Raw genomic sequence first — 23,226 nt, forward strand, 5'->3', positions numbered from 1 at the left:
TCATACCAGCCCGTTGATCTTCTTGGTAGTCGTGGCGCTACAAGGCAATTCATATTCATAGGTCGTTGGATGGGATGTGTATTATTTCACACAGACCGTCGTCCTCCACGATGTTAATCGGCCTGCAAGCCGTAGTCACCAGGGCCCTCATTCATCAACGTGACGTAGAAAGTGTTCTATTTCCATACTTAAGCACAGAATTTAGAATGTGTGCACGCACAAAGAAAACGGGATTCATCACACGTGCGTACACAGGTCCTACGCACACCTGTCATGATAAATATCACCTTGGTCCTACGCCGAGGCTCGTGCACACTTTCACGTATTTGCATACCAGAACCGCCCCGATTAACCATATACGGTAATGGAACACCCCCATGAAATGTGGAAAAGTGGACTAACCCAAGCGAACTCTGAGAGACTTCACTGAGAGCGAGATTGATCACCGAGGTCCGACCAACAACTTGAACGTATAATCTTCGGTGCGCCGGGAGCCAAGAATGTTGACTGACCCAGTCCTGCTACAGAACCAGCACATTGACAGAAATAAATGACAAGAGATGACCCGACATTAAGCACTGTAATGACTGAAATTAAATCAATTTCAGCAGGCCAACTCTGCGCTCTACAATGCCTATTGTGTGCGCTCGTCATGAGCCCGTGGTACTTCTGATCAGAGTCATTATGGCTTCAGTGGATAACCCTGATCTGCATTGTGATGTTTTAGATACCCCAGTAATAACATTACAATTGAATTAAATACAATTTGGCCTGTATGAGACTCCGGCCACCGGCACATTATCAGCCAAAATGCGCGTTTATTGATGGAGCAAACTCTGAGAGATTGTTCACAGAGGCGCTGCCGAACCAAGATATAATATGATGTGTATAATATAATGTGTGTAGAGGCATATGATACAATCTATTTCGTTGTTGGTATTAGGTAGCCTATGAATTACATATAATAGCAGCCAGCCTACATTATTATGCAACAGTAACTTGCGCATATATAACACACAGCCCTGCGAAGCCTGCATACAGTAAACTAACTTGATCATTAATCTAGCTGTTGTATCTTTACGCTTATGAAAACATTAAATAATATGTATAGGCTATAGGCCGCCTATATTCTCAAATGGCTTAATGGCTATCCGAGTCCTCGATATCCTCGCGGACGGACCAGTATTTATATGATCATATCATATTCATATTCATATCATAGTTTACTCTATCAGCCTACCAGCATGTAATACGTTCGTTGTTAGAACTCAACTCGTTATTATTTTGCGCATAGATTGCAGAAATACGGGAACGTTTTGATTTAGGCTTTGACACAGAATACAAGTCATGATATCACCCACACGATATATGCTCTGTGTCCAGAGCATGTATGCTTTTCATTCATGTAAGACACATTTATTGCAAGGGTTTTGTATACACATACACTCAACAAATAACCTCTGTCTGTTCTCGTTGCAATGCGTTTATATCGTGGGTGTTCATATGACTTGTATTCTGCTTACAGCTTCGGGGTTCCACTTATTACGTTTAACAATAGCAAAGCCTTTTAAATATAATCAAACGTTCCCGTATTTCTGCAATATATGCGCAAAATAATAATGAGTTGAGTTACGTGGAGCGCAGTCAGTGCTTATTTCCGCGTTGTAAAAATATTCTACCATCGGGCGCCAACTACGCATGGTCCGACCTGTGCTTAAATATACGCACAAAGTCAAGCACAAGTTCAAATAGATAAATCCCACACTTTGCTTAGAAATTATCGTACGCAGGGCTTAAGCACATATCTGTGCGTACGTCAAGTTGATAAATGAGGGCCCGGGCACGTGCACACATTTTTATGCCAATATATATATATATATATTAGGGCTGTCAAAATGAATGCTTTAACTTTGGAGATTGATTTAAATGATTTAAAGCATTCAAATAAATTAATCTAGATTAATCTATGGAGTGAAACATCTTCAATCTTAGCGCCGCAGATATAAGCAAGAGGTCTAGCTGAGTCAATGTTGATGGTTTTGTTGAACATTTGTATTTCACAGGAGAGAAACTGTATTCAAAGAAAGCTATTCAAATAGTCTTTGAAAATATACTATCTTTGTGTTGATTTTACATCAATTGCATGATTTTACTCAGGTAAATATCTGTTACAAGCTTCGGTCTTAAGTAGAAAAATGCTATTTTTAATCTAGATTAATCTAGATTAATTAGTTAATTATTTTTAATCTATTGACAGCACTAATATATATATATATATATTTGTTTTATACTTTTTTTATTTATTTTTTTATTAAACAATACAGAATATACAGCACTTCTTGGGGTCTGTAGGGTAAGCAGTTATTACCTCCCCCCTGAACATTTATGGAGATGTATGGGCCTTTTAAGTCAGTGATAAAAGTGTCTTTCAAGGATAAGTGAGCTCCTGCACTGATTATTATGTAAGGGATAATGTATAGCTACGAGGTCATTGTCGCAAAATAATTGACCGACACAGAGTTTAAAATACCGAGCCGCCTCGGCGTGGTGTTTTAAACGTCATAGAAGGTCAATTATTTTGCGACAATGATCGAGTATAGCTATACATTATCCCGCTTATTACATGGCTAACTTACTAACAATATACCTAATTCATTTTACATCGACTCGCAACAGTAACACTGGTTCTGGCTCCGCTGAGTGCTCGTCGCTCCGCCCCCCAGCAGCTTCCCCGGCAGCCGGCAGTTTGCAGTGATGTCAGTGGGCTTGATTGCGAACAGCTGCGCACAGCGGTCATTATTGTCCCACAGCGGTCATTATTGTCTGATAACTGACCTCTGACGCGCGCTATTGACCAATCACAAGCAAGCATTTCGGCGAATGTGAAAACGCCATGTAATAATGTTCAATATTCAATATTTGATCACCAAAACCCCCCAAAAAGCATAAAAAGGGCCCCCCTGCCCCCCCGTCCAAAAAAAGCCCCCCAAAAAGCCCTGTGCACGTCCCTGGTAGCCACCCATTTTGGGGGCCGCTGTTGTATGTTTGCGGCTTGTAGCGCTGTCCAGCTGTCTCCCCAGCAAATGATCCAGCGTGGTTTGCCTCAAGCGAGCAGGGGGTGTCGGGCTCTCCGCATCGGCGCTGTGCTCGGCCCACAAGTGGTATTTGAGACTATAGATGTACTCCGGTGGTAACTGAATTCACATCGACATTAAATACAAATGACTTTTGTCCTGTCGAGAGAGCCATCAGGCATGGCTTTGAAGCTGAACGTGCCATTGAAAATAGTATCTTTTTTTGTCCATTATACTAGTGCTCACGGGGGGTTTGTTTATAGTTGCGGCATCGACGTCTGTGCATTTCCCAAACTATGGAGTGGCCTGAGGTTCAAACACCACAGCCCGTTAATCGCGCGTATATTTATTGTAATGCAAATATAACTGAGAGGGCATACACAACCTCATCTGCACCTTGATCTACACTGCCTACTTGCTCAGATTCAGATTCAGATTCCTTTATTAAGCCATATGTGTAACCACATTGGTAATTGTCTCAGCGTTACGGAGTATGCATTTTTCCATACATTTTATTCTCACATAACAACAGCGACAACAGCCACAGGACAAAGACAGTGCAGTGCAGGATTAATCATTTGAATAAATATGCACATACTCAGAGTTAAGTATATTGTTATATTCTTTACGCTGCACTTTATATTTGTATTTTTACTTTTCTACTGTACTATAATTGTATGACCTGTACCATGTATTCTACTATCACCATGTACCTGTACCTCCCCCTCCCCCATGCTGCTATGATGCCTGAATTTCCCCAAGGGGATCAATAAAGGAATATCTTATCTTATCTTACACAGACACATACACACACACACACACACACACACACACACACACACACACACACACACACACACACACACACACACACATGGAGTTGTGCTGCTGTGCGCTGATCACACACAGATACAAACACACAAAACATGTTTTTTTCCCCTAGCAATAGGGGGGGGGGGAAGCACCACAGGCGCTGTGGAGGAGAGAAACCTCAGATGGGCTGTTCAAAGGGGATCCCCCGACTGGATGTCAGGGATAATATTGTGTTGCAATGGAATGGATGATAGACGGGTGGAGAATAGAACAGCAGAAAAATTTGTACGAATGTATACATGTAACGAAACAATGCATTACCTTCTAAATATATATATATATATATACAAGGTAACAATAGTATCCAAGGTACATAAGAACATTTGAATTATTTTTTTTATAAATAGAGCTAAACAAATATATTAAAAAAAGCATAGGAAAACTGAGGGAGATCCATTGCGCCTGTGGCAGTCAGAACCTGTGGCAGTCAGAACCTGTGTTAGTAAGTCAGAACCGGACTACCACATCACACAGACTCTGTTAAAAAAGGCGAAAACAGCCACAACTCTGGAAATTCAGAGTATCAGGGAAGATACTCCAGTCCTTCTATTCCGGGGCTGTAGAGAGCATCCTGACTGGGAACATCACTGCCTGGTTTGGAAACAGCACCGCCCAGGACAGGAAGGCTCCTATAGAGAGTGGTACGCTCAGCGCAGCATACTACGGGTATTGCACTACCACCCCTGCAGGACTTATACAACAGCCACGTTCCTCGTACGTGGCTAACTGAGTTAGCCGGATAATTTGCAGGATAACTTGACATACAGTAAGTCAGGCTTTTCGGTTCCGCGAAGCAAGTTTGGCTCAATCCCTGGCGACAGATCGAAAGCAGAGCAGGTTTACTTGAGTTAGCTGGATAAGGTGGCCACTCCCTCGCAAAAAAATGGCAGCTCCCTTCCTCAGAGATCCCATTATACCATTCTGAATAATGATTTTGTGCGCTTAGTTTTTCTAGAGGGGTCGCAATCAGCCGCGGGGGGGGGTCGCGAGATGATTTCCAGAATGTATTGATTTCATAGAATGTGTGAAATAGCCCTATAATTAAAAACAATTCAAATACATTAAACTGGTAAAATAAATGCGTTTGAAATGTAAAATAATAGACCTAAAATGCTGATAATAAATCATAAATCATACGGCGCATGCGACACACACTGGTTATTTTAATAACGGAGCATTGCAAATGTGAATCCCGCAGGGATATTTTAAATGAATGAAACTTGGATCCGAGGTTATTGTGGAAAGCCTACCGGCCGTTTGGCTCTGATCCGTTTCATATTCAAGCACTGTTATCTGATGATGAAAAAGAGGGGGATGAACATGACTGGTATAAACCAAAGGTTAATCAATTCAATGCATTTATGGACGATGTCCGAAACAGATTAAAACCTGATTAATAGTGAAACTGTTAACCTGTTCCACCCGTGGTGAAAATCCGCCTAAAATATATACCTAGGTAAATGGAATATTGCTCCACTTCTACAAGGTCAATTTGCATATTCTTGGCATCTAGGTACATCTATGGACCTCAGGGAATGTATTCCCAGTGTCAGAAATATTGTGTCTATTACTAGGCTTGCTTAAATTGTGATGAAACAAAGGAGAATATGAATTATGATTTTTCTTTGCATCTTTGACAGTGATTAACACCATGATAATAATGGCCAAACATACAAATCATGCCACTGACCTCGTTCAGTACCTTCTTGAGATCATGTGTACAAAAAATCTAAGGAAATTAATAAAGGGAAAATGATTAAACAGAAGGTTCTGTAGATACAGTACTGAATTCTCCCATCCGGACCAATGCAATTTGAAATATTATTATAGAATATAGAATAGGAGGCTTATAAATTACCTTATTATAGCCAATTCGCACATTTATATATATATATATATATTATATTATCTTTCAAATGCGATAGTTCAATTTGGATTTAGTATCACCAGGCGTGCATAAGAACAGATGATATCTACTGTAATTTACTGTACTTTTTTATTTTCACCGCAGTGCAACCATTTTGAAACTAATTTCAGATCTAATTGTTGCTACATGCTAACAATAGGGAGGAGAAACTAACTGCGTTTCAATATTTGTCAAAAACGTTACCTTCGCTATCAGCTCTATCTTTAATTTAAAAAAATGTTCAGTTGCTATTGCATGCACTCATCTGTGTTTCACTACACACATGAGTGCATGCTTACCAACTGTCCGTCTGCAACACTACTATCACCGACATCTAAGAAGGGAGATCCCCCCCTGAATGGCCCTTCTAAGGTTTCTCTCCTCCACAGGCAGGAGCATTTTTTCCCTATTGTTAGGTTTTAGTGAGTTTTTCCTTACCTTTGCGTGGGGTATGTCTGGGAGTGCTTGCATTCATTCATTTATTTGCATTTATTTAAAATTTGTTGGACCTTATGGTGTTCTTGTTTTGTTCTTGACTTATTGTTATGTTTCTTCTTGACTTGTTTAAAGAAGACGTCTCCGGCCCATGGGGACATTAACGTGTGTTGTCGGGCATTACAAATAAATTTGATTTGATTTTATTCGATTTTGTGGCTTATTATCCCGAATAATAACAGTTATTGATATAATTCATTCAGAACGCTGAACTTTGAACCCCCATATAATCTGCCAGGAAGTGTAGTTCGGAAAACGCTGATCGACACCTACGGAATGGCCGCAAATAGACTACAATTCCCATGGTTCAAAATGTCCAAAATGGTCGCCGTCTCGCAATAGACGGCACTTTTAACCTATTGCTAAACTAACGTATTGATGATAATATACATTCTACATGCTGTTGTGACATGTTAGTGATGTTAATACTTGAAAACGTTTGATATTAAAATCGCAAAAGTTATGCAACACTCTGGATTTATGACCAGATGTCATTTTGGGTGGTCGGTACCGACCCCGTCAGGTTCCTCCAATGCTTATTAGTTCGTCCGCCTATAATAGCGGGGTTAGCTGCTCTCTGCCACCGTTATTTCGGGGGTCGCGGCTTGAAAACTTTGGGAACCCCTGATCTACACATACATGTATTTATATAGTACATGATACCTAATATATAAGTATGTATAAGTATATAAGTATCTATTAATTCGTATCAATTAGATACTCTTTGGGCTTGTTTTTATCTACTTATTCTGAAAGAGTTGAAATAATTATTTTCGCTAGCAAGATCTCATTCGATTATTCATTCCATTAAGGCTACTGCCAGCAGGCACATTTAAAGAAATATAATCTGATTGATTGGGGTAATGAGGGACTTCAAATTTGCCTGTAGATATGCATTTAACTTGTCTGCGATATTTTCCCGTAAAAAAATCATGGTTTTCGGGGATCGACACCTCCTCCTTTTCAGGCAAAACGGCCACACGCAATTTTCCTGATTACTGAAGTCTGGTTTGAATTAACAAGATTGTTTGAGACCGAATCAGCCTTCGAGAAACCGAGATTAGATTAGATTCTTTAATGACCACCCAGCCAGACCAGCATTAGTTTTCAGTGCATTACATTGCATTGTTCCAACATAGAACATAGAACATATAACATCACTTACAATGCATACATACTATTACTACATGCAGTTAAATACATAGATACATAATTACAAAGACCACAATATTACAGTTTATGTCCATAGCAACAGAGGTAGAGGGGGGGTTGCTACAGGGAGTTCAGTGTCCGTATGGCAATGGGGAAGAAGCTGTTTTTAACACTTTCACGGCCACTGGGATGAGTCTAATTAATCTCAAGAGGACCGTGAAATGTAAACAGACGTGGGGCTGTTTGTAGAGCTAAATCTAAGAAAGAAAGAAAAATGTCATCAATACGTTCTCATTTTATAGGGCCGTGAATATAAGCATTATACCGGATTTGGTCTAGTATATTTCCTGGAAGCCAAGATAATGGGCTAATAGCTAATAACGTTAAATCCAATGGCATTTCGGTTATAGATACGCTCCAGTTAAAACTCAAACTGCATATGATCGGCACGATCCTCACGCATGTATGCATGAAAGGGGGGGGGGGGCAGGGGACGTCGTTTCTGATTATTGATTACCAATAACCGCGTTAGCCTCATTGGCTATCCAATAGCCTGGATGGCTATCAAAACAAGGCCCGATCGGGATGTACTTTACGTGAAAAAGATCTTACCGTGGTCTGGTGGGATCCCACCGAGCATTTCCCCGTTATCGATCGCCATCTGGTAGATCGATATGTCCATTGGCTGAAGATAAATCCCCTTATTGCATGGTGAAATCTGCAATGCAAAACGTAATCCAAGATGTTTTGGTGGTCAGGGATCTGTAGCGCCTCCCGGAGGGCAGCAGCTGGAAGACATGGTGTGCTGGGTGAGTGGGGTCAGAGATAATTGTTCTTTCTCTTCTTATTGTACTTTGGCGGTGGAGTGATTCAAGTGATGGGAGGGGGGTGCGGATTATTTTGGAGGATTTATTGATTATTCTTTGCAGTTTGTTTTTGGAGTGAGTGTCCAGACTGCTGTACCAAACTGTTATGGAGAAGGTGAGGATGCTTTGTATGACGGCCTTGTGGAGTGGTGGAGGGATATGAGCAGGTTGGTGTATAAGGAAAAAAGCCAGGGTGAAAGGACGCAGCCTTGGGGATATAGAGGGTGGGATGTGATGTGTGTTGATTTTCACCTTCTGTTGTCTGTTGGAGAGGAAGCTGTGGATCCAGTGACAGATGCAGGGGTCAATGTTCATGTCCAGTAGTTTATTGATGAGCTTGGCTGCAGGATGATTGTGTTGAATGCAGAACTGAAGTCCATAACCAGAATGCAGATGTAGGTGTTGCGGGTTTCGACATCAATCATTGGGTTAATTTAAGCTGGCTAATAGGACTTTTGATCGACTTAGTTGAACCAGGTACGGGGGAACGGGGCCCAGGAGGTGCAAATCCAGAGCCTGCAGAATAATAAAGGACCCCCACCACCCCAACAACAGCCTGTTCAGGCTGCAGCGGTCAGGCAAGCGCCTCCGCATACACGCAGCAAGAACAGAGAGGCTCAGACTCAGCTTGAGGCCATCATAACACTGAACACTGATCTCTACACACACAAGCACACACACACACACACACACACACACACACACACACACACACACACACACACACACACACACACACACACACATACACACACACACACGCACACACACACACACACAAACAAACACACACACACACACACAAACATGCACACACAAACACACACACACACCACACATACTGCACTCATACACAAACACACTACAAGTAAAAACAATTTTTTTTTTTAAATAAAGGTCATAACTGTATGTTTTTGTATAGTATAGTTAGTATAGTATGTTATATATAGTATAACTGTATATTGTATAGTATATTGTAGGACTGTCCCCAACTAAGGATTTGGATAGTCGACTTTGATTGGCCGAAATTTGCTGATAGTCGACTACCCCCCAATAAAAAAAATGTAAAATAAAAAGACTATATATTTTAATGCGAAAGCATGCAATTGGTCCACTGATGGATACATCTTGATATCTGTCTAGTCTAGTGTGTTCATTAGATGGGTGAAATCCTCTTTCAGTGCCTCTGTGCCCGTTTTCTTAGCCTCTGGTATGCGTGCCATTAGCGTTAGCCACGTTTCTAGGCCTCTTTGCTTTTGGAAAAAATTATAAAAAATTATTAATAATATGTATATATATTTTTTTTGCATTCGACTAAGAGGTTGGCAGTCGACTACGGCTCCTTTCGATCGATTAGTCGACTTCGACTAATCGGGGTCAGCCCTAGTATATTGTATAGTAGTGTATATAGGACTCATTACCTTTAATCTTTAAGCTTAGCATTGTATTGTATTTTACCTTAGTACTTTTTATCATGTCTATTTTATTATTCATTCTATTTTCTCTATCGGGCATGGCCACCTTCATTTCACTACATGTCTCGTGTATGTATGTGACAAATAAATCTCTTGAATCTTGACTCTTGAAACGGTTTGAGGAAGAATAGCCGTTGCTGTCGACGCACAGCTGAACTCACAACACTGAATAGCCTACAATATGTAAGAATGAGGTTTTACATAACGTATAAAGCATCTGATATACGTAGCAGAACAGAACACCGAAACAATGTCTTCATAGTTAGTGGGCGCTTATCTCTCAATACACACAATTGGTAAATATGAGACGTTTTCAGCACCATGGAGAGAGTGCAGTGTGTCATAATTTACATTTATCTAGTGGTCATTTAGCTGAACGTTTTTTATCCAAAGCGACTTACAGATTGTGAACAACAAAGTCACCAGGATGGGTACAGTACATCTCTGGCAGCTAGGGGTCAGTGGTGGTTTCAGCTGGTTCAGCTGTCCTGCCTGTGATGGTTTCAGCTGTCTGTCCTGCCTGTGATGGTTTCAGCTGTCTGTCCTGCCTGTGATGGTTTCAGCTGTCTGTCCTGACTGTGATGGTTTCAGCTGTCTGTCCTGACTGTGGTGGTTTCAGCTGTCTGTCCTGACTGTGATGGTTTCAGCTGTCTGTCCTGCCTGTGATGGTTTCAGCTGTCCTGACTGTGATGGTTTCAGCTGTCTGTCCTGCCTGTGATGGTTTCAGCTGTCTGTCCTGACTGTGATGGTTTCAGCTGTCTGTCCTGCCTGTGATGGTTTCAGCTGTCTGTCCTGCCTGTGATGGTTTCAGCTGTCTGTCCTGACTGTGATGGTTTCAACTGTCTGTCCTGACTGTGATGGTTTCAGCTGTCTGTCCTGACTGTGATGGTTTCAGCTGTCTGTCCTGACTGTGGTGGTTTCAGCTGTCTGTCCTGACTGTGGTGGTTTCAGCTGTCTGTCTTGACTGTGGTGGTTTCAGCTGTCTGTCCTGACTGTGATGGTTTCAGCTGTCTGTCCTGACTGTGGTGGTTTCAGCTGTCTGTCCTGACTGTGATGGTTTCAGCTGTCTGTCCTGACTGTGGTGGTTTCAGCTGTCTGTCCTGACTGTGGTGGTTTCAGCTGTCTGTCCTGCCTGTGGTGGTTTCAGCTGTCTGTCCTGACTGTGATGGTTTCAGCTGTCTGTCCTGACTGTGATGGTTTCAGCTGTCCTGACTGTGATGGTTTCATCTGTCCTGACTGTGATGGTTTCAGCTGGTTCAGCTGTCCTGACTGTGGTGGTTTCAGCTGTCTGTCCTGACTGTGATGGTTTCAGCTGTCTGTCCTGACTGTGATGGTTTCAGCTGTCCTGACTGTGATGGTTTCATCTGTCCTGACTGTGATGGTTTCAGCTGGTTCAGCTGTCCTGACTGTGGTGGTTTCAGCTATCTGTCCTGATATTTAGCTGAACGTTTTTTTATCCAAAGCGACTTACAGATTGTGAACAACAAAGTCACCAGGATGGGTACAGTACATCTCTGGCAGCTAGGGGTCAGTGGTGGTTTCAGCTGGTTCAGCTGTCCTGACTGTGATGGTTTCAGCTGTCTGTCCTGCCTGTGATGGTTTCAGCTGTCTGTCCTGACTGTGATGGTTTCAGCTGTCTGTCCTGACTGTCCTGACTGTGTTGGTTTCAGCTGTCTGTCCTGACTGTGATGGTTTCAGCTGTCTGTCCTGCCTGTGATGGTTTCAGCTGTCTGTCCTGACTGTCCTGCCTGTGATGGTTTCAGCTGTCTGTCCTGACTGTGATGGTTTCAGCTGTCTGTCCTGCCTGTGATGGTTTCAGCTGTCTGTCCTGCCTGTGATCGTTTCAGCTGTCTGTCCTGACTGTGATGGTTTCAACTGTCTGTCCTGACTGTGGTGGTTTCAGCTGTCCTGACTGTGATGGTGTCAGCTGTCTGTCTTGACTGTGGTGGTTTCAGCTGTCTGTCCTGACTGTGGTGGTTTCAGCTGTCTGTCCTGACTGTGATGGTTTCAGCTGTCTGTCCTGACTGTGATGGTTTCAGCTGTCTGTCCTGACTGTGATGGTTTCAGCTGTCTGTCCTGACTGTGATGGTTTCAGCTGTCTGTCCTGACTGTGATGGTTTCAGCTGTCTGTCCTGACTGTGATGGTTTCAGCTGTCTGTCCTGACTGTGGTGGTTTCAGCTGTCTGTCCTGACTGTGGTGGTTTCAGCTGTCTGTCCTGACTGTGGTGGTTTCAGCTGTCTGTCCTGAGTGTGGTGGTTTCAGCTGTCCTGACTGTGATTGTTTCAGCTGTCCTGACTATGGTGGTTTCAGCTGTCCTGACTGGGGTAATTTCTGCCGTCCTGACTGTGATGGTTTCATCTGTCTGTCCTGACTGGGGTGGTTTCTGCCGTCCTGACTGTTGTGGTTTCAGCTGTCTGTCCTGACTGTGGTGGTTTCAGCTGTCTGTCCTGACTGTGATGGTTTCAGCCGTCCTGACTATGGTGGTTTCAGCTGTCCTGACTGGGGTGATTTCTGCCGTCCTGACTGTGATGGTTTCATATGTCTGTCCTGACTGGGGTGGTTTCTGCCGTCCTGACTGTGGTGGTTTCAGCTGTCTGTCCTGACTGTGATGATTTCAGCTGTCCTGACTGTGATGGTTTCAACTGTCCTGACTGTGATGGTTTCAGCTGGTTCAGCTGTCCTGACTGTGATGGTTTCAGCTGTCTTGACTGTGATGGTTTCAGCTGTCTGTCCTGCCTGTGATGGTTTCAGCTGTCCTGACTGTGATGGTTTCAGCTGTCTGTCCTGACTGTGGTGGTTTCAGCTGTCTGTCCTGACTGTGGTGGTGTCAGCTGTCTGTCCTGACTGTGGTGGTTTCAGCTGTCTGTCCTGACTGTGGTGGTTTCAGCTGTCCTGACTGTGATAGTTTCAGCTGTCCTGACTGTGATGGTTTCAGCTGTCTGTCCTGACTGTGATGGTTTCAGCTGTCTGTCCTGACTGTGGTGGTTTCAGCTGTCTGTCCTGACTGTGGTGGTTTCAGCTGTCTGTCCTGACTGTGGTGGTTTCAGCTGGCCTGGCTGTGATTGTTTCAGCTGTCCTGACTGTGGTGGTTTCAGCTGTCCTGACTGTGATGGTGTCAGCTGTCTGTCCTGACTGGGGTGGTTTCTGCCGTCCTGACTGTGGTGGTTTCAGCTGTCTGTCCTGACTGTGGTGGTTTCAGCTGTCCTGACTGTGATGGTTTCATCTGTCCTGACTGTGATGGTTTCAGCTGGTTCAGCTGTCCTGACTGTGATGGTTTCAGCTGTCCTGACTGTGATTGTTTCAGCTGTCTGTCCTGACTGTGGTGGTTTCAGCTGTCTGTCCTGACTGTGATGGTTTCAGCTGTCTGTCCTGACTGTGATGGTTTCAGCTGTCTGTCCTGACTGTGATGGTTTCAGCTGTCCTGACTGTGATGGTTTCATCTGTCCTGACTGTGATGGTTTCAGCTGTCCTGACTGTAGTGTGATGGTTTCAGCTGTCCTGCCTGTGATGGTTTCAGCTGTTTGTCCTGCCTGTGATGGTTTCAGCTGTCTGTCCTGACTGTGATGGTTTCATCTGTCTGTCCTGACTGTGGTGGTTTCAGCTGTCCTGACTGTGATGGTATCAGCTGTCTGTCCTGACTGTGGTGTTTTCAGCTGTCCTGACTGTGGTGGTTTCAGCTGTCCTGACTGTGATGGTGTCAGCTGTCTGTCCTGACTGTGGTGTTTTCAGCTGTCCTGACTGTGGTGGTTTCAGCTGTCCTGACTGTGATGGTGTCAGCTGTCTGTCCTGACTGTGGTGGTTTCAGCTGTCCTGCCTGTGGTGGTTTCAGCTGTCCTGACTGTGATGGGGAGTTCATTCCACCATTGTGGAGCAAGGACTGAGAATAGCCTGCTTGGCTGTGATGACCCCCCCCCCCCCCCCCCCCCCCAGGAGCTTGGATAGGTGTGGGTCTGAGGCCGTCAGAACATGCAGAGTGTAGCGGTCTAGATGGTAGTACTTGGAGACCATTGAGTAGAGGTAGAAGGGAGCTGTTGCCCTCGCTGCACAACATGCCATCAAGGTCCTTGGAGTGGATTCACACGGCAATGTGACGCCAGTGCAGCTCTCTAAGAAGTGGGGTACCATGGGACAGCAACAACACAGCTCACAACAACAACACAGCTCACAACAACAACACAGCTCACAATACAACAGCTCACAGCATCATAACAATGCAAGAATAAATTATATTGTCTATTATAGATAACAGAAGGAAGGGATGTAATTTTATTGTTTTATACAGAGGTAGACATGTGAAAAGCAGAGGTATGGAAACCTCCATCCCCTTGGGAAATCCCACCCTATATATAATAATGATAATAACTTTCTCTCCCTCTCTCTCTCTCCCTCTCTCCCTCTCTCTCTCTCTCTCTCTCTCTCTCTCTCTCTCTCTCTCTCTCTCTCTCTCTCTCTCTCTCTCTCTCTCTCTCTCTCTCTCTCTCTCTCTCTCTCTCTCTCTCTCTCTCTCCCTCTCCCTCTCTCTCCCCCTCTCTCTCCCTCTCTCTGTCTGTCTCTGTCTATATCTCTCAGGTTATCGGGCAGTAACATCCCCTCTCCCATTGTTAGTAGCAAGAATTGGCTCCGGCTGCATTTTGTAACCGATAACAACCACCATTACCGTGGTTTCAGCGCTCATTATCAAGGTAAGATGAATCTGCAAACCACATGTCACCCATACGCACACACACGCCTCGTCACGTCTCGCCATGTGTACCTTTTCACAAATGTTTTCCCAACGTTTCAGTTTTTCTTTTTTTCCCCCCTTTCTTGTATCTTTCAGTCAGGTGCTTTGTGTTCCTAGTCTCTCAACCTCCTACACAAAAACAACATCCTCCTTTATTTTCCTCTCCTGTCCTCCCCTCCTCCTCTCTTCTTCTCCTATTATCCTCCTGTCCTCCCCTCCTCCGGATATGTGTGAGATGGTCTGTTTTAGACTGTGATAATCCATGACCCTAAGAAGCGTGCTTGTTCTAAACTAAGATTATTGTTGTTCTAGATTAACATCAACAACAGCATTGGTTGTTCTAGAATCTAGACAAATAGGCTTGTTGATGGTTGTTCTTCTAGACTAAGAGGCTTGTTAGAGGTCGTATCCCAATCCCCCCTTTGGCCCTACCCCTCCTGTCATGGTCCCAGCCGGGGTTCCTTCCTGAACAATATGAACAGTGGTTTTCTGCCGCCCTCTGGTGGCCAAATGCAGCAGCTCCAGATATTGAACCTTCTCAGGCATTCAAACCTAGGTCTAAATGCCTGAGAAGGTTCAATATCTGGAGCTGCTGCATTTGGCCACAAGATGGCGACAGAAAACCACTGTTCATATTGTTCAGGAAGGAACCCCGGCTGGGACCATGACACCTCCATTAGTTTAGGGTCATTAGTGGTGCTGTAGCCTTCCACCCGGCCCTCCAACCGGAATGTTTTCAGATGCTGACTCCACGGGGTAGAAGGGGGAACCTAAAGCACTGTAGTGATGTGTATATTTTGTACGTATGTTGTACATATAGTTTGTGCTTATTAGCCTATTTGGTTTTCGCAGAACTTGGCATGACACTTTTCTCGGCAAGAAACGCTGAAACATGGCTTTATTTCTATCTCACTCCAGACGAGTTCCAAAGATGATTACAGCTATGTGTCCATTGCTCCAAATCAAGAAAGAATGAATGGTTATGAATAAATTTTGATAGCAGTTACAGCAGTCGTTCAGATTCAGATTCAGATTATTTTATCGACACAGCTTTTTTAAATGTACATACATTTAAATTAGGGATGTTCGATATTGGCTTTTTTTTTTACCGATATCCGATATACAGATAATTATTGTCCAACTCTTAACTCATTCTGCGCCATCGCTTAAGTGCGCAAGAGAGCGCTAGAACGCCACCGCTTTAATCAATGGGGGGACTGCGAGATTTGCAAGTGCTTAAAATATATCTTAAATTATAGCTATGGGTCTAATACACCCGTCGATTATCAGTGACTTGCTTCCAGTCAACATGTACAAAACGGATTGTTTTTTCATCTGTACATTTCCGTTTTATACCGTTTTGAATGAGTATAGTTTTGGTGATTCTTAGTCATTTCTGGAAAAGACGCGATAATAGCCCTTTAGTGGAATACAGTAATGATGTTGTAATTTTTCGCCTGAAATCTTTTTTTTCTTCCTGAAGTCAATGCTAGATCACCATTGTTATCCTTCCTCGTGCAAGAATGAAAAGAGCCCTGGGCCGCGGAGTTAATTTCCGATACCGATATCAACCGATACCAATATATGTGGGGTTCCCCCCCCCAAAAAACAGAATAATTTCAGGTAATTAACATTACATATCTCTTGTCGTGGAATTAACACAACATTATGCATACTTTTGACAATCAATCAAATAAGAATTAGTTCTTACTTGCTTGCCTGGGTAAATAAAGGATAAATGTAAAAAAAAAAAAACATAGGACACACGATTTGTAAACAACAATACACAACGATCTACACAAGCTATACAATACAAGGTAAAAAACAGCAAAACATTTTTATGGATTATTCTACATTGTAAGTAGCAGCAGTGTGTAATAAGTGTGCTTGTGTAAGTCAGGATGGCCTGTCTGCGGGCACTTTGCCGTCGTCTGTCGGCTCTGGGTTGTGTTTTTCCCAATCAACCATTGTTGGAAAGTTAAATTTGCCGCCGTTCTATTGACACCATACCTAACCTATTATTGCGAGCTTCCAGTCTCGGGTTACAAGACAACCGACGAGCGTCATTTGACAAGACATTCGGACAAGTGACCACGTCGCATCAATACTTTAGGCAACCAACTTGCGTTCAGCGTTTCTCTGATTGGCCATGTGACCGCGGCAGTGCGGAAATAGGCTGCATTCTATTGCCATGCTCTGCGACAAACTCTAACCTTAACCAACTCCGAAAGAATGCCTAAACTTAACAGAAAAAAAAAAAAAAAAAATGAAGTGATTCGAACTTGTCACCAACCGCACCACAGGCTCCACAGCAAGGCAGCGAACAAGTTGAGCTAACCATCGATGTGAAAACAAGGGGGATTACGGCTGCATAATGCCGCGGCAGAGCTCCGCGGGCCGCGTCGCCGCGGGGGCGTGGCTAGGCGCAAGTTGGTTGCCTGAAGTAATGAAGCGACCACGTCTGGTTTGGCCTGGGCCTGAACGGACCAGTCACCTCTGATGGTGAAAATTATTGACCGCCTTTGTAGCCAATCAAATTGTGGAGCCACAACAGTATCCCATGTAAGGGCTGATTGAAACCACAAGGGGGCAAAAGAAGACCAACCCACTGAACAACCATTTTGGATAATCATGCTGAATTATTGCCGGTACACACATTAAAAAAAACATGTGTAAAACAGTCATTTTCCGTGGGATTGTTACAGTGATTAAACCGTTATGTTTTCCAGCTCCTACCTCTCAGCTGGAACTCAAAAACAGGCATCTGGCAACAAGCAAACAAAAACGTGAGTAAACAAAACCTTTATTGCAGTGTGTTCAAACCTCTGTAACTCTATTACATCAGCACTCAGAGTGATTCTTCCTGTTGTGGAAGAAGGTTCAGAATGTTTCCTCTCAAAAGAGACCAGACTCATGCATAATGCTATAAGTGGTTCAAGAATAAATTGCTTTGGGGATGCAATCATCAGGCGTGTTATGCAAAACTAGCCCCATTTTTTGCCGCCTGATGGATAAGAGGTTAAGGTGCTTTTATGTGTATGCTCATGTGATCATTTAGTGTCTATCCTCTTATCCATACGGCACATTTTGCATAAAACACCGGTCGATTGCATACCCAAAGTAAATTGGTCATTATTCTTGAACCACTTATATAGCACATGCATGAGTCTGGTCTCTTTTGAAAGGAAACATTCAGAATGTTCATCCACAACAGGAAGAATCACTCTGGGTGCTGATGTAATAGAGTTACAGAGGTTTGAACACACTGAAATAAACGTTTTTTTTGTTGTTTGTTTTTTACTTACGTCTGAATTTGTTTGCTAACAGATGCCCGCAAAATAGTTCCAGCTGAGAGGTAGGAGCTGGACACAACGGTTCCATAGCCTGAAGTCTTATCTGGTACAGGTCCAAAGTTGATAACAATACCAGGGACAATTTGTATTTTACACATGTTTTTCGAATGTGTAACGCTTATCCAAAATGGCCATAAGTGGCATCACTTATCGATTTCTTGCATATGTACAAATATATATATATTTTTTTCTTTATACTATACTAAAATACTAGGTCTTGTCATCTTGTTTTAGTTAAAACATCCCCATTTCATGTAAATTCAGTTGAATTGCAACTCTGCACCGTGCGTTCAAGATGCAGCGCACTCCTCCATCACATCCAGAGACCAGACTGTAACATGAGGATCACTGTGGTCGTTTTGAACGGGGACATCTGTAACACTAAAGATGGCGGCAACGACAAAGAATTGCTGCAAAATAAACACACATTTGTTGTTTAAATAATAATAAAACAATTGATTGTAACCGTTTAAGAATCAGATATGGTGAAACAATAGAATAGAATAGACTTTTAATTGTCATTGCACACAAGTATACAACAAAATTTCAGGGGAGCTCCCACAGACCGTAGTACAATATACATGTAACACATACCACTGTACATATAACAGAATATTTTAAATAATAAAGTGCATGATGAGCGGTAAACATAGTGGTTATCAAGTCCAGGTAAGTGCATGTGCACGTGAGGGGACAGTCAATGAGAGTTTAACAGTCTGACTGCTTGGGGGAAAAAGCTGTTCATAAATCTTGAGCTCTTGGCATGTATGGACCGGTATCTCCTCCCTGAGGGAAGGAGCTGAAAGAGGTGAGACTGGTCCTTGATGATACACATGGAGCGGTGGAGGCAGCGGGAGGTGAAGACGGAGGTGATGTTTGGTAGAGGGGTCCCGACGATCCTGCCTGCCGCTTTCACCACCCTCTGTAGAGCCTCTTGCTCTGCCTTTGTGCAGCTGGAGAACCACACAGACACACCGTAGGTCAGCACACTCTCAACCGCACAATGATAGAAGTTGACATGGAGATTTCGTGGCAGGCCAGCCTGCTTCAGCTTCCTTAGGCGTTGCTGAGCTTTCCCGATCACTGAGGCGGTGTTGGTGCTCCAGGACAGGCTCTCACTCACACTGAGACCCAGGAACTTGAACTCAGTGACCCTCTCCACTACCTCGTTGTTGATGAGCAGAGGGGAGTGGTCAGGCCTTGACCTTCTGAAATCCACTATGCTCTCTCTTGTTTTCTTTATGTTGAGCGCCAGGTTGATATGAGTATTGCTCCCCATTCCGGGTTTGTTTTCTCTCTGGCCTGCGTCGGAGAACACCAGCTGATAGAGCTGTGCCCTTCCTGATGACTTGTCGTACAGAACTTGTAAGTCGCTTTGGATAAAAGCATTCAGCTAAATGTAAATGTAAATGTAATGTAGGAGGGACCCGTCCGGGTAGTGAGAACCGGTAGTGTATATAGTAACTCACATACTGTCGTATATACAGTAGAAACACTTTCTCCAGTCAGTTGTATAGAGCTGAGTCATTGTTTTCATATGAGGAGAGCCAGGCACGTGGTCGAGCACCTGCCCTTTTGTACCTCGTAAAAAAAAGTGCCCTTTTTATGCCACGTTTTTATTTTATAAAAAAAAATTATGTTTTTTTTCAAGTTTAAGTCAGTGATAAAAGTGTCTTTCAAGGATAAGTGAGCTCTTGCACTGATTATTATAGTTCAATATTCAATATTTGATCACCAAAACCCCCCAAAAAGCATTTACAATGATGACGAGTTTACACGCACGGCAACAGAATGAAAACATAAAAAGAATAGAAGAAACTAAAAAACAATTGCAATTTGACAAACAGAGATTTAACACCAGATGTTTAAAAGCAGAAGCAGATGGGAGGACCTCTAACTTTAGGGTTTGTTGAAGAGCGTTCCATGTGTTGGGGCCGGGTAGGGGTGTAACGTTACGTGTATTCGTCCCGCAAATTTACGGTACGGCCATCACGGTGCGGTACGCGCGTCATACGGCGAATACGCCTCAGCGCACACACACCAGTCGCACATGCGAGAACAGCGCGTGGCACACCGCCGTCACAGTCGGGATACAGACTGTGACGAGCGAGCGAGAGAGAGGGAGAGAGAGAGAGACAAAGAGGGAGAGATAGGGAGAGAGAGAGAGACAGTGAGGGAGAGAGGGACACGGAGCACCCCACACACACGGCGCGCGTGGGGAAACACACACACACGCAGTCGGGAGCGCCCGCAAAACGCTCCGCATCCCTCCTCCCTCTCCGACTTCAGTTCAGAGCGGCGAAAGTGCACGAGAAAGGCAAACGTCTGGAACAGCTGCAGGGTCGTTTTCTTGTTCGCTCAATAACGTTAACCAAATGAGACCAATGGAAAGAAACACACACGCGTCGCCGACACACACACACACACACACACACACACACACACACACACACACACACACACACACACACACACACACACACACACACACACACACACACACACACACACACACACGCACACACACACACACACACACACACACACGCACACACACACACACACACACACACACACACACACACACACACACACACACACACACACACGCCAACAAACACATCAACATTCTCCCCCGCCGGACTCACAGGCACAGCTCATCAAATAAAAAGAAGATACATACTTTTTCCGGACAGATCATCTGAGCTCCACTGTGTTTAAATCCAAATAATCCTCTGCCATTGTTGTAAGTAACATGTCATCTGTTCTCTAGTCTTCAGTCTCGTCGTGAAGTTAATTCTCTCTGGAAGTGAAACTGAAACTTAAGGATGTGCAAGGATAAGTTGTTAAAGGGGCAGTAAGCAAGTGGATGCCTGAACACAGAATGACACCAGTATCACTGACTACCACGGCAAGCCTATAGAAAATTATTCTATTTAATAATAATTATTATTATTATCATAAATATAATATAAAAAAATATTTAAAAAAGATTATATAATTATTATAAATATTTGTTTTCTGTTGTACCGAACTCGTACCGAACCGTGACCCCAATACCGAGGTATGTACCGAACCTTGGCTTCTGTGTACCGTTACACCCCTAGTTGGGGGCATCAATTAAAAATTATGTGGTAGAGCTGTGTCATTGTTTTACTATGAGGAGACGGGTAGAGCTGAGTCATTGTTTTACTATGGGGAGACTGGTAGAGCTGAGTCATTGTTTTACTATGAGGAGACTGGTAGAGCCGAGTCATTGTTTTACTATGAGGAGACTGGTAGAGCTGAGTCATTGTTTTACTATGAGGAGACGGGTAGAGCTGAGTCATTGTTTTACTATGGGGAGACTGGTAGAGCTGAGTCATCGTTTTACTATGAGGAGACTGGTAGAGCTGAGTCATTGTTTTACTATGAGGAGACTGGTAGAGCTGAGTCATCGTTTTACTATGAGGAGACTGGTAGAGCTGAGTCATTGTTTTACTATGAGGAGACTGGTAGAGCCGAGTCATTGTTTTACTATGAGGAGACTGGTAGAGCCGAGTCATTGTTTTCAGCTTGACTATGTAGGTGTCATACATTTCACATGATAAAGATGAGAAGAACCTGTTTGTGAAATAATTTGTGTGACAACAGCAGAAGGTGAAGCAACACTAACCTCAGTAACAGTGGCTGGAAGTAAGTAACCTTGGTATTTGTTGTAAATCTTAAATCTAAAATTCGAGTCTAGTCTCACACACACACTGTCTCTCAAGCCGCCTGTGGCTTTGTTCTGCTAATGGATCTCTGGACCTGCAGAGCCAAGGCTCCCCACAGGTGTCTCCCATTTAAATGGATTAAGCGAAGACAAACAAAGGCCTGGAGTTTTCCCGCGGGAGTTCTCAGAGGAAGCAGACCAGCCACCCATCAGACTGCTAAGTACACCACTATCTATTACTCTATTCCTTTCCCAACTTCTCTGCCTTTCTTCCTCCCCAACTTCCCCTCTCCTCCTGCTACTCACACCTATACCCCTCAACAATGTGCTTCCTGCCCATCGCAACACTATCCTCCACCAGACCAGCTTCAAGCAAGCCATCCATGGCTATTTGGTAGCAATCCTGCAAACCTCTCCTAACCCGCCCACGGCCACAAATATACCCGTCACTAGTACGCGGAGGCGTGTGGAATTGTCAATCAGCCGTCAGGAAAGCAGACTTCATTACTGCCTACGCCCACAGTCCAAACCTCCAGCTTCTGGCTCTTACTGAGACCCGGATAACGTCAGATAACTCGACGACACCTGCAGCCTTATCTACAAACTGTAACTTCACTCACACACCACAACCTTCCAGACGTATAATAATAATTGTTAGACTAGAAGTCTTTATTTGTCATGCAGTTTAACACACACACGCGAGATGGGCGACCCACAGGAACACACACACACATGCACTGAGTCGCCGATGAAATGTCTCTCTGCACTTTTCCCATCCCGTTGTCCTTCCCCCCATGGGCAGCCGGGAGCAGATAGGGCGTCAACGTGAGCCGCGCCCCGTGGACCAATCCAAGTGCTCCTGTTCGTCTTCGTCAAGGACGCCACAGCGTTAGCGATCTGTTGTGCATGTTTTTCCATTGGGTTTATCTTATCGGGGGGGAAACCTTTGCGAGCACGGGGAGAACACAGAAAGGCCTGGGAGATACCCTACCTGGGTACCTGGCATCATGGAAACCTGGTCCCCAAGCGGGAATCAAACCCTGGACCTTCTTGCTGTGAGGCGACAGTGTTAACCACTACACCACCGTGCCGCGTGATGGAGGTACTGGTCTTTTGACCTCTCCCTCATAGTCGACAAATGTAATATCACATCCAGCTCTGTCACTCTCCTCTCTCGAATAGCATGCAGTATCTGTCTCTGATCCATTCAATCTCACCATTGTTACTCTCTATCGCCCTCCAGGGCCCTCTGTCGAAGACTTTGCGATTTTCTTTGAGAGCATCCGCAGCTGCTTCTCCCAACGTCCGCTTCTTCAAAATCGAGAACCGCTCAATCGAGAACCTCATCCTTCGTCATATTTCTCTCCGATTACAGACGCAGAGACCCTGAAACTGGTAATGTTGAACCGTCCCACTACATGCCAGCTGGACCCGATACCCTCCCCAGACCATAGCACCAGACATCCCACCATTCCTAACGTCAACCATCAACTCCTCTCTCAACTCGGGGGTGGTTCCCACCTCCCTAAAACAAGCCAGTCACACTGCTCGTAAAAAAACCAACCCTGAACCCCACCGTCATAGACCACTATCGTCCTGTCTCTCTTCTCTCCT

The 23,226-nt window shown here is 44.0% G+C and overlaps 1 protein-coding gene across 1 annotated transcript in view; it reads left to right on the forward strand.

Annotated features, from left to right (window-relative positions):
• The window catches only part of LOC311226630 (CUB and sushi domain-containing protein 3-like), a gene marked incomplete at both ends in the record, with an annotated part of 799,139 nt that overhangs the window by 328,851 nt on the left and 447,062 nt on the right, over positions 1-23,226 (forward strand). The window contains one exon of the mRNA XM_084312048.1: positions 14,412-14,548. Coding sequence (XP_084168174.1) covers positions 14,412-14,548 — 137 coding nt within the window. The remainder of the gene's footprint in view (positions 1-14,411; positions 14,549-23,226) is intronic.

The sequence above is a fragment of the Notolepis coatsorum genome (assembly GCF_963971535.1).
Source record: "Notolepis coatsorum genome assembly, chromosome: 4".
In the NCBI taxonomy this organism is placed as follows: domain Eukaryota; kingdom Metazoa; phylum Chordata; class Actinopteri; order Aulopiformes; family Paralepididae; genus Notolepis; species Notolepis coatsorum.